The sequence below is a fragment of the Octopus sinensis genome, linkage group LG16, assembly GCF_006345805.1.
Source record: "Octopus sinensis linkage group LG16, ASM634580v1, whole genome shotgun sequence".
Lineage (NCBI taxonomy): Eukaryota > Metazoa > Mollusca > Cephalopoda > Octopoda > Octopodidae > Octopus > Octopus sinensis.
This window is the reverse complement of record NC_043012.1, coordinates 27802980-27815154: the sequence shown is the minus strand read 5'-3', so window position 1 is coordinate 27815154 and position 12175 is coordinate 27802980. Positions and strand designations below refer to the sequence as shown.

The 12175-nt window shown below is 35.5% G+C and overlaps 2 protein-coding genes across 2 annotated transcripts in view; both read right to left on the bottom strand.

The window, feature by feature from the left end:
• The window catches only part of LOC115220281 (nuclear pore complex protein Nup205), a 222260-nt gene that overhangs the window by 37298 nt on the left and 172787 nt on the right, over nucleotides 1–12175 (bottom strand). The window contains exons 32-34 of the mRNA XM_029790391.2: nucleotides 10303–10435; nucleotides 5497–5760; nucleotides 2230–2298 (exon numbers count right to left, since the gene is read on the bottom strand). Of these exons, the coding sequence (XP_029646251.1) occupies nucleotides 2230–2298; nucleotides 5497–5760; nucleotides 10303–10435 (466 nt within the window). The remainder of the gene's footprint in view (nucleotides 1–2229; nucleotides 2299–5496; nucleotides 5761–10302; nucleotides 10436–12175) is intronic.
• Nucleotides 5785–8760, bottom strand: LOC118766539 (piggyBac transposable element-derived protein 4-like). Its single transcript, XM_036509945.1, has one exon. The coding sequence runs from the start codon at nucleotides 8476–8478 to the stop codon at nucleotides 7954–7956; it is 525 nt and encodes a 174-aa protein (XP_036365838.1). The 5' UTR covers nucleotides 8479–8760; the 3' UTR covers nucleotides 5785–7953.

The window sequence follows — 12175 nt, the reverse complement described above, 5'->3', positions numbered from 1 at the left end:
CCCACATTTGGTTCATTGCTGGGAAATAAGCACCAAAAAGAATTTACAATTCGTAATTTCAATGAAACCCCCGCCTAACCAAGCAAAAAACATATTTACAAACAGAAAAGTATGCCGTTAAAATAAATTATCTTTTACTGGCCTCTTTTTTAAATCACTGAGGATAAATCCTTCTTAGGCTTTCCTAATATTTTAAAATTATAAACAGAAATGGGGAGGGACAACGAGCAGAGAATTGGGGTTGAAAAAAAATCATATATTTTCAAACTTTTTTTTAAATAGTATCTGTTTACGGGGAAAAAAATACTGAAAAGCATCAATTCATTTTCAGAATGACAAAGAAATGAGGAAGGTGGTCATGGGTTGCACTAGAAACAACAGCCAAGTCTTCCTTAAATCACAAACCTTTCTGTCTGAAAATATTTACAATTTTTTTTGTTTTTCTGAGAAGATTTCTCCTATGGCTTCTAAATGTGTATTGCCAAAAACATTGGTCCGGAGGTGGGGTGTGTGTTGGAGGAAAATAAAACACATGCACACAAATTTTCAAGCATTTTTTCCCCCATAAAAACATGCACCCCATCATTTCCAAGGCTGTGGTGCAAAAAAATTTCCCCATCAAAATAGAGAAATTCCAACTTAATGTGGTCACAGCTCCTGAGTTGAAACTAGTAAGAGTACATTCAGAACAGTTTCTATAAACTATCTAAGTGAATTTTTACTATAACCACTATCTTAAATAGTGACATATATCTACCAGCAGATACAAAACAGTTTCTTAAAAACTGACAGAGTAGGAATTATAAAAATGATTTAGATATTGGGAGAAAATATTGCATTTCTATCGATTTTTATAAAATTTGTAAACTATAATTTGTGTAAGTGACATAAAATACAGCTCATGTGAAAAGGAAAAATAGCTGCATTCTGTTGTCTATTTTGACATGTTTTTAGAATACTGGGTCATCCCATAAAAATAATGTAGTTTTTTTTTCAATTGCATTAACTAAAACTCGTAGGGAGATGGGATGAAATGTATGCATCAACTTGCTATAAAAGCAGGTAATAATTTTACTTTGTCCTTATTCTTAGTGCAAGTTTTGAAGAGTGCAGTTCGATTTTAACAGTTATTTTTCAAAGCTATAATGGAAGTGACAAAGGAGCATATTTAGTATATTTTGCTTTATGAGTTCAATACAGGGAACAATGCAACAGAAAGTGCAAGGAATATTAATGCAGTATATGAGGGTTGGACAATAAGTGTAAGCCAGTGTCAAAGGTGGTTCCAGAAATTCCAAGCTGGAAACTACAGCCAAGAAGACAAGCCTTATCCTGGAAGATCTGCAGAGCTCAATGAGGACGTCCTGCAAACCCTGATGGAACAAAATCTAATCTTAACCATTGAGGAACTAGCAGAGAAGCTTGGATTTAGTCATTCAACCATTCATCAACACTTGTGCGCCATTGGAAAAGTCATCAAATTGGGTCAATGGGTTCCACACAAAATTTCTGAGTTTAATTGTGCACAGAGAGTGAATGTGTCCACTTCTTTGCTGTCAAGTCTCATGAATGAACCCTTTTTTGGGCCGAATAGTGACTGGTGACGAGAAATGGGTTCTCTATAAAGATATCAAGCACCAAAGACTGTGAGTAGGGAAAGAAAAACACTGACACCCCAGGTTAAAGAAGTTCTTCACCCATGTAAGGTGCTGTTGTCTGTTTGGTGGGATACAAAATGTTTAGTCCACTTAGAACTTTTAAACCCAAACCAAACAATAACAAAAGAGATCTACTGCAAGCAGCTTAAGTCAGCACCAGAAGAAAAACGACCATACAGGGAGGATGATATTCCAAAGGCTGGAGCAGTTTGAATGGGAAACAATGCCCCACCCACCATATTTGCTGGACGGTGCCCCATCTGATTATCATTTATTCTGCAGTCTTTAAAATCATTTGGACGGAAAAAATATGAATTCTGTAGATGAAGTCAGAACAATACTGGAGGAGTATTTTTTGTCATGGACAAGTGAATTTTTGAAGAGGAGCCTTGCAAATCTACCAGATAGATGGAAGAGCATTGTAGAAAATGAAGGAGAGTATATTTTAGATAAAAAAAGAACGTCATTTATCTTAATTTTGAAAAATAAATGAAGTATAAAAAGCCCGCATTATTTATGGGATGACCTAATATTTATAATTTTTAAATCTCAAACTAAATAGATAATTTACCATCTTGGCCTATATTCCTTTCTTCCAGATTGGGTCCAAAAATGATCTTGCAAAACTCAGCATTGGAGCCTATGTAAGATGTAAAAAATAATTTTTTCATAACAGATAAAAACAAAGAAAAAAATCAACACATTTGTTAATATAAAAAAAGAAAATGTGCTTCAAATGTTTTATAATGAATTTTCACATTGCTTGAAGGCTTTAGTACAAACATAATTAAAAATGGAATATCTGAATCAATCGTAAGAGGAAAAAGAATTAACAACAGAGTTCTCAATGGATCTGAAATATCATATTTATTTGTATATAATGGCCACTACAATTTCAATGACACTGAAATTCCATTATCTATGTATATATGTATATGTAAAAAAATACAAACTGGGACAAGAACGCAAAACATTTAGAAGACGATACAAAAAACACGGACGGGACATTCGAAGCCTTCCATCTTCAGTCAAGAACCGGATCATCCTCGCAATTTCGGCTGATTAATCTTGAGATCACTCCGATCCGGCCAGCCCCAAGGAAAAACTAAGCTACGAGCATTAGATTTCTTGGAAAAAGGATCAAATGTATACGAAACAAGGACAGAAAAACGGACGATGCAACACGAATATAAATACAAAAACAATAATAGTAATAACAGGACAAAAACAGCGGGTATCTTACGACTTTAGACAGTTCAACTTAGCTTAGCTGGTGTATTTGGAAAAAAATGCCTTTTTCGGCAGACGAAGAAAACGATGTTCTCGTGGCGGTGGTCAGAAGCCGAAAGGCTGGTTGACCAGCGGTCACGTGAGAGGAGAAGAGAGAGAAAAAAAGGGGGCAAAGGAATCAAAGAGAGAGAGAAAACGATGACTGGCGTCCATGCTAGCAGGGTGCAAAAAGAACCATATGAGTGTGATCATTGACAGAGTGGCTAACCGGCTTCCGTGCCAGTGGCACTTAGAAGGCACCATTCGAGTGTGATCGTTACCAGCGTCGTACTACTGGCACTCGAGCCCCGTGCTAGTAGGGTATTAAGAGCACCATCCAAGGTAGTCGTTGCCAGTGGCACGTAAAAAACACCATTCGAGTGGGATCGTTACCAGCATTGCCTTACTGGCACCCGCGCCAGTGGCATATGTAAAAGATTCAAGCTAGGTCATTGCCAATGCCACCTGACTGGCCCCATGCCGGTGGCACGTAAAAGCACCCACTACATTCTTGGAGTGGTTAGCATTAGGAAGGGCATCCAGCTGTAGAAACTCTGTCAGATCAAGATTGAAGCCTGGTGCAGCCATCCGGTTCGCCAGCCCTCAGTCACACGTCCAACTCATGCTAGCATGGAAAGCAATCCTTTATGAGCTCCTAATCCTGAGCTAAGATTAATCTCTCTATATATAAAAGGCAGTTTGTCTGTCTGTCAAGTTGTACCTTCACCCTGACCACGGCTTTAAACTGATTCTGATGAAACTTGACACACACATAGCCCAATGTCATAATTCAAAACTAATGCAGCGAAAATTTTGAAAGTTCCCCTAATTCTGAAAAAAAATCAATAAATTCGACATGTGGTCGAGAATCTAAGCTTATCATATGCAACACATTTTCTGTTGTACTTTTCGCAACTTGCAATCGATTTTCACCAAACTCATGGTGAAGCTTAATGTTACCCCAAGGAACTTAATTCTAACGTTAGTTTTCCATGTAATACCTTACCATCAGAAAAAATCGATAAAATCATGCCATTTTGGGAAATCGTGTTCAAATTCAAGTTGATATATTTTCGACAATATCTTTACCAAATTGGCAGGAATTTTTTTGAAATTCACAGCGAGCATCATGTCTGCTCCAAGGAGCTATATGGCCCTTTTGATTCCAATAGGATACCTTATTACTGGAAAAAATTGGTTAATTACATCATATGTGGCACACATAGCAAACCGATTTTTCTGCGATATTTTTTGAAAGTTCACATAGATTTTCCCTACACCGATGTTGGACATCAAGTTTGCATTAAATGTCAAACTAACGACCTTTTGTCAATGCTGTTAACAAGTATTGGGAGAAATCGACAAAACCATATCACTTTTTACCGACCATGATTTTACAAAATAACGGTTCAATGAGTACAAAAAAGGGTAAAAAGGTAAAGGGTATTGCTTATCGACAAAGTTTCTTACATACCCGGGCAACGCCGGGCTATGCTGTTAGTTATTTATGAAAATGTCATTTTCATCCATGAACAACTTTGTCATGATTCTTCTGGTGAGCTAGGAGAGTAATCAACATTTTTCTTGCTCAAAGTAGAGTCCAATAGTGTTAAAAAAAACTCTGATAATTCCATTAAGTTATCATTCAAACCCTTTAGCATTCAAACCAGCCATATCCAGCCTATATATTCTCCCTGTCTTATGCTCAAACCAGCCAGATGCAACCACTCAAATTTACCCTACAATGTCCTAAAAACAAGCAATCACATCATGAAAATCTCAAAGCTGAAAGATGATACATAATTAATTCAAAACAATGTGAATAAATAAGCATTCCTGAGATACAAAGGTTCAAAGATGAATCTAAAATTTGGACAATTTTATTGAGCACGAACAGAAATAGCTGTTAGATGAGATATTGTCTTTTTTTGCAACCAATAATAATTGATGTTTATCAATTATCAATTTTATCTCCATTTTCTTATTTTTCCTTATACACACACACACACACTATGTAGAGTAATTTCCATGTAATTTAAAATATAACAGGCAATAATGGGAAATGAAACACAAATAAAAAATTTCAAGAAGTAAAACTTCTTGTAGCAGCATATATTCACAAACTGAGACACATGGCATATGTACATTTCCTCATTTTACTGCTTCAGTTTTGGTCTTACATATTTTGTGAATTATTTTGATGAACTAGTAAAATAGTAAGCAACTTTAAGCAATATGACCTTACAGTCACATGTAGGAGATACAATGGACATTCATTATAGGATCACTATCATAGAAAAATGTAAAATTATTATAGTGGTTGTAGGTCTTCATTAAACATCAGCTAGCTTAGATGCTAAACATAATTTAAGCCATCCCAAAAAAGGGTAACAATTAGTTCACATGTATGTGTAAACATAATTTTTAGGTTAAAAAAATCTGGAAAAAATACAATATTTATTGGGTGACAATCAACTAAAAGAAACATTTCTAAGTAAAATAGGAGAAACTGGGATAGTGTAGACTTTTAAGATAAATAATATATAAACAAAAAAATAAGCGCTCTTACTGGATTTTGTGATGAGCAAACGACAATAAGCTACAGCATTGGTCATCACCTTTTTATAGGTAAGAGAAATGTCAGCTCTGATATCATTACCATCAACAGTCAGCTTAGTGTCAAGGTTTTGAAAAACTTTCAGCACTTTCTCAGTCAAAACAAAACGTTGAAGTAGTCCAAGCATTTCCCTTTGAATGCGGCTCACTTGGCTATAAAATTCCATTGAAGTCATCACTCCCACATTACTTTCTAAATTTGAATTTTTTGCTTCAGCTGAAAATAATAGAATGTGTACTTTAAAACATGAAAAATAAAAGCTTTTGCAGTACAACTGTAAAACTCAAGTGTTCTTCTGATGATGGAAACTATCATAAATAACAACTACTAAGCTGAAAACAAGCAGCATTTACAATGCGTAATTCAATTATGAAGACATATGGCCTAATGTTTGTAGTTAGTCAAGGAAGTTCTATTTTGTCGTCGCATATTAGCACGGTCATGCTATGGCAACTTCAGTTGATCAGAGCTTGCCTTGTATTTAATACAAACAGTAGGCATCTGTCCAGCAGTAATCATGCCTTTAGTTAGTTATCAGACAATTTCATCACAAGTAACAGCTATTCTTGGTCAGTCATTGAAAAGATGCTGATGTCTAACAGTATTTCTTAAATATGAACAGCTTGTTTGTTTCATCAACTTAGCACAGTAAACTACTGATTATTTTAAGCTATCCACACCAACCACTCCATGGACATCCTATTGCATTTATATCCAATTCACTTTGCAAGTAATGTTACTGTCAGTCCTTAACAACACATCACTACCTGTAACAATGAGATTACTTCTTGTCCCAGCTAACACATAATAGCTTCCAACTGCTAGCTTATTGCAACTTACCACTAAGATATTCTTTTCGAATGTAACTTACCTGGCTTCCTTGACTCACATACATACACATACAGGACACATATTTTGCTTACTTGCTAGCATTTCTTCGTTACCAAATAAATTACAATGTCATAATTTAAATTGCCTTCTGATATTATTTCTCCTGCTTTACAAAAGAACACGCACTGGACATTTGCATTGCAACTTTACTGTCACATTGACCTTACCTACATTAGTAATGTCCCACTGGCTTTACTGTTACATTGATGACCCAAACGTTTAAATATTTCTTTCAGAAATATTTACCAAACAAAATAAGATGCATCTTATTTTTCCATAAAGAATGAAGTTCTCCATAGGACTTTGCGACCTGATGCCAACCCAACTCCTTCGTAGGATATGGGAACTTACTGAAGTATCATCTGAGGACAATGCCATCCTCACCCCTATGATGGAGGTCAGTTCAGTGGATCAATTGGTTTCTTCAGCCAACAAGATATTAGAGTAAACTGGCAGCACAGATGCTGCTGTCTCTCCTTCTTTGTCTCCAGTAGCAGTTTGTTGGATCCTGATTTGAAGCAATCGGCAACTCTACAGGCCATTCTAGATTTAACTAGCTACATCATTGAAAAGAAAGTACAAAACTCTTTTACTAGTCAATATACCATTGGCTATGCACTCTTATACAATTTAACGAATTCATTCACATAACAGAATGCATCTAATAAAAAAATTAACAGGTGAGACAAAGGTGAATACAGGTGTGTAACATACTGGAAATTAATATGTAGTTCTCACTTTCACATATTATATTATAAAACTAAAAGGAATATGCAAAATTATACATTCATGGCATATTTCTGTAGTGAAATTGTCCAAAGCACCCTTTACACAAGGGCACTTGGCAAAACGAACACATGTATGAAGCCTCGATCTGGTACCCTTTCGCAGCTTTTCTTTTTTGCTGCGAACACAGTCTGCAAACTTTTTTCCTTCCATTTATTTTTTCCACTTGATGAAAGTCAATATTTTCTCTGTTGACATCCACCTCAGTTAATTTTGCTCTTCTCCCAGTTCTGTGCTTTCTAGAAGAAAAGCCCCCACGTAACTGAGATGCAATGTCAACCCGAAATTTCAAGTGGTCGTAATCTTTCGGTGGCGGAGGTACTTTGTGGCTTTTTACGTATACAATGTGTGCATTTACTATAGTTAAATTAACTAAAAACCACAAAATGTACCTCCACCATTTCTTCCCAGGTCGACCAACTAGGTAATATGCCCAATATTGGTCGGATTTGTCTACCCCACCCATATATTTGTTGTAACAAATATTCACGAGGGGTTTCTCCTCAGCCCCAACACCAGGTTGTTCGTTAGAAGACAGAAATAAAATCTGTCTTTTGTCTTTAAATGCAGTAACTAATAAATTTTGTTTTTGCATTTGCAAAATGTCCCCTCTTTTTTTTAATTTGGTTTTTATTTCATCGGGTAAACTTTTACGGTTTCCCATAACAGTGCTGCACATGTAAGTGCTTACGGGCAAGATTTTCAGCCAAAGCCACTGAAGAAAAAAAACGATCAAAATAGAGGTGTCGGTGCTGATGGTGAAAAGGTTGTGTAAGGGGACCATACAACATCATGTCCCAATCCATGCGGTCTTTTCCCATTATACTTCTTACCTGTGTAAACATCGAAGTTTACACAGTATCCTGTCTCCGATTCACAAACTTCCCATACCTTGATCCCCCATTTAGTAGGTTTGGCAGGCATGTACTGCCGAAAATGTACTCTGCCCTTAAATCCTATCATGGCTTCATCTACACTGAGATTTTTTCCAGGTAAATAAATAGTTTTATAATTATTTACAAGTAAATCTATCACGGTACGTACTTTGTACAGGGGATCGTAGTTTGGGTCGTTTTTGTTGGGGGCATTGGAAGAATCAGTTAAATGTAAATACTGAGATATTTTCGAATACCTCGTCTTCGACATGATGCTCGAAATATATGAGTCGCCATACCTTATATCGGGACCCCAATAGTTCCACAGTCGAGGAAGCTGTTTAACTCCAAACATAATGTTAATCATAAAAAATGCTCTCATTTCCGCAGTATTAGTTGGCTGCCATAGTGGATCGCTTCTTCCACGAACAGAAATTAAATGTTGCGCATATTTGTTCGTTTGCTCCGCAACATTTTCAAAAAAACTTTCAGGCAAAAATAAAAATAGATAATCCAGTGGTTGAGCATCAGGAGGTAAATTGTGTTGTGGACCAGTGTTTTCAGTAAAATCAGAAATTGTGACTGGTGTTGTAATTTTCGACCATGTTGCCTTGTTTACACTATCATTTCCATCACTTTCATTTTCTTCACTTTCGTTATCGAAATCTTCTTTGAGTATTGTTCAGCAAGTTATTTTTTTCGAGGAATGTTAGTTTCATTCTGAAGTTTCATTGTTGATATGTGAAATCAGAGAGGTGGGCCTGTAGCTTTTAGCCTCTGCTCTACCTTTATGAATAGCATATATATATATATAATGATACCTTTGTTTAGGTTTTCAGGAGGTTTACCATTGTAAGGAGAATTTGGAAGAGTATCTGATGTGATTTTGCTGAACCTAGTTACATGACTTCAAGAGAATAGCTGAGAAACCACTGGCACCTGTTTAATCTACAGCTGCTGTTACAAACTGCTTTCTCAATGTTGATGTGATTAATAGTTACCTCCTTCCTCTGCAAAGCTGTAATGTCAAAGAACTCAGCTGGGTGTCCCAGTAGGGAGGGGAATACACTTTTGAACTGTTTCCTGAGCAGTTCACTCACCATTTTGGGGGTCTGTGCTCAGTAAGAAATTCCCTTGTAACAATGATCCTACTTTGTACTGCATTGTGGCTGTTTCCTTTGCAAATTTAGGGTTTTATTTTATGTTTTCCACAGCTCTGTTCCCTCTCTCTATCTCTCTGCTTTTTTTCTTTCCATATGAAAGTTTGGTTCTGCTTTCAATTCCTGGAGTGTTTGTCTGAAGTTATACATTTCACCATCCTTCAGTTTATTCAGATTTTATACTGTGTGCTTGTTACCACACAGCCACACTAGCGTCCATGTGTGCATGTGTGTGTGTGCGCGTGCATGCTTGTATGTCAGTGGACGTTTATATTTGTACAAATATGCTTCTGCTATGGCTACAACCAGAATCTACAGCCATACAAACAAATCGTGGAGAGGATACCACATGTCCAGTTTACAACAGATGCAATTAACTATAGCATATCAGTGAGCGATGTATAGTCATCTGTGAGAAACATGGAACAATAGATCCATGGATTACACCAGGTCCTTTTGTCAACAACTTATGTGCCCTTAGGCTTGATCTATAAAAATTAGTGCTAAGTAGTTTATCAGGAAATTTTATATAGTAATTAGCAGTTACTATAATCAATAAGTACTGAGAAGGAAAAACTAGGTCCATAGACTTTTAAGGGCTTGCAACATTGGAGAAAATCTGTTTAAATATGAAGTGTTGTAGATTAGAAGCAGGAAATAAAAGTGAAAAAAATAGTCTGTATGAAGCAATTTAGGTGAAGAGAGTTTAGAAAAAGTATGCCATATAGGAGTTGGAATAGAGAAGACAAGAAAAAGAAAGTGGAGTGTATAAAGTATATTTAAGTTGCTAAAATGAGAAAATTTGGTTGAATAAAGTATTTCAATGTCATAACTCTTATTGTCTATTAAAGATAAGAATTAGTAAGAAGTCATTTGGTATTTGTTTATCTGTATCAAATCATAGAGTGCAAAAGAAAATGTAAATATGAACAAAAGATGGTTTATAAGGAAATGCTTGAATAATTCATTATTGACTTCTGGAAAGAATGAAAAACAGGAAATCCTTTAAAGTAAACTTCTCAGAAGAAACATTTTCATCTACATACCATGTACAGCAACTTTACTGATGACAGCTGTTGCCAGTTCCAGCTCCTGTAGAGCACCTAAATCATGCAAGCTGTGGCGATCTCTCAAAATGCCATGAAACACATCTCCATGGGAAACAATAAAGATGAGTATCTAAATGAACAAGAACAACAAACATTTAATAAAAGATAAATTTTCATCTAACTTCCTCTTTTATCGCAGATTATTTAGTTTCAGCAATTCAACATCTTCAAGCAGTATTATTTTAACAATAGGTTAAAATTAAATATTTTGAAGTGCTTTATGAAAGAGAGAGAGACAGACAGACAGAAAAGAAATAAATGTAATTTTTTAAATAGTGAAGTATATTTTTTAAAGAATAAATGTGATAAATCGTTAACATATAAATAATAGTAACAGCAAGCAATCACTGTTATAATACCCACTGCCTTTATTTTCAAACAGAAAATGAAACATAATTTAAAAACAATAGTGAAATCTTTTTTAATTTTTTCATTTAATCCCATCCATAAATTCTGGGTTTTTTTCCCAAGTTTTGTTTAATCATAGTTTTAAAATACAGACAGTCTGAATCTGCAATTTATTTCTGTTTATAATTTCAAAATAATTTTCACACAAACAGGTGTGTGACTTAAGGGAGATTTAGCTGTGTTTTTCTAACACATCCCATGACCACCTGTCACCTTCCTTATTTCTTCACCACTCTGACATGTATTGATGTTTTTCAATGTTTTTCTCATCATAAATACATTTTATGGAATGATGATGTAGTAGTCCATTGCTGGGGTTTAAGCCTTTAGCACTTAAACCGGCCACATCTGGCCAAATAATTCTACCTGATTTATGTTCAAACTGGTCAGATCTGGCTCACCCTCATTTACCCTTTAGCGTCATTCTAAAAATTAACAATCACATCATCAAACTCTCAAAGTAACAAAATAATGCTTGATTAATTCAAAATAATCTGAATTAATAATAAGCTTTATGTGAAAAAACATTCGAGCGAGGTCGTTGCCAGTGCCGCTGGACTGGCTCCTGTGCAGGTGGCATGTAAAAAAACACCATTTGAGAGTGGCCGTTGCCAGTACTGCCTGACTAGCCCTCGTGCCGGTGGCACGTAAAAGCACACACTACACTCTCGGAGAGGTTGGCATCCAGCTGTAGAAAGGGCATCCAGCTGTAGAAACTCTGCCAGATCAAGACTGGATCCTGGTGCAGCCATCTGGTTCGCCAGTCCTCAGTCAAATCATCCAACCCATGCTAGCATAGAAAGCAGACGTTAAACAATGATGATGATGACTTGACAGAATAATCTGAACACTAAAGGGTTAAGTAAAAACAAAAAAAATTTTATTTAAATTTTTAAACCCCATCCTGCACCAAGTAAGTTCATTTGTGTGTATCTGTATGTGTGTGTAAGAAAAAACATATTTACTAACAGAAAGGTATGCTATTTAAATAAATTGTCTTCAACATACCTTTTTAAAATCCTGCTGTCACCGTAATGAAATTCCTTACACACATGCATATATACACACTGACAAACATACACATATTCAACATGAGCGATATGCTATAGAGTGAGAAAGTTTACCATGGGAAAATGAATGAGATATATATATATATATATATATATATATATATATATATATATATATGAATGACAAATATATATAGAGAGAGATCTTTTCTGCTGCAGTTACAGATTTTGAAATTTTAAAATTAAGAGAAAATTTTCAAATTATGCATATTGATGTACATTTTCACACTAAATCTGAGTTAGTTGTTCGTTTATTCCTGAAAAATTTTAGGAAGATGTTTAAAGTTTGATCATTTTCATCTAATCAGAAAACAGGATTTGTTCATGATGGC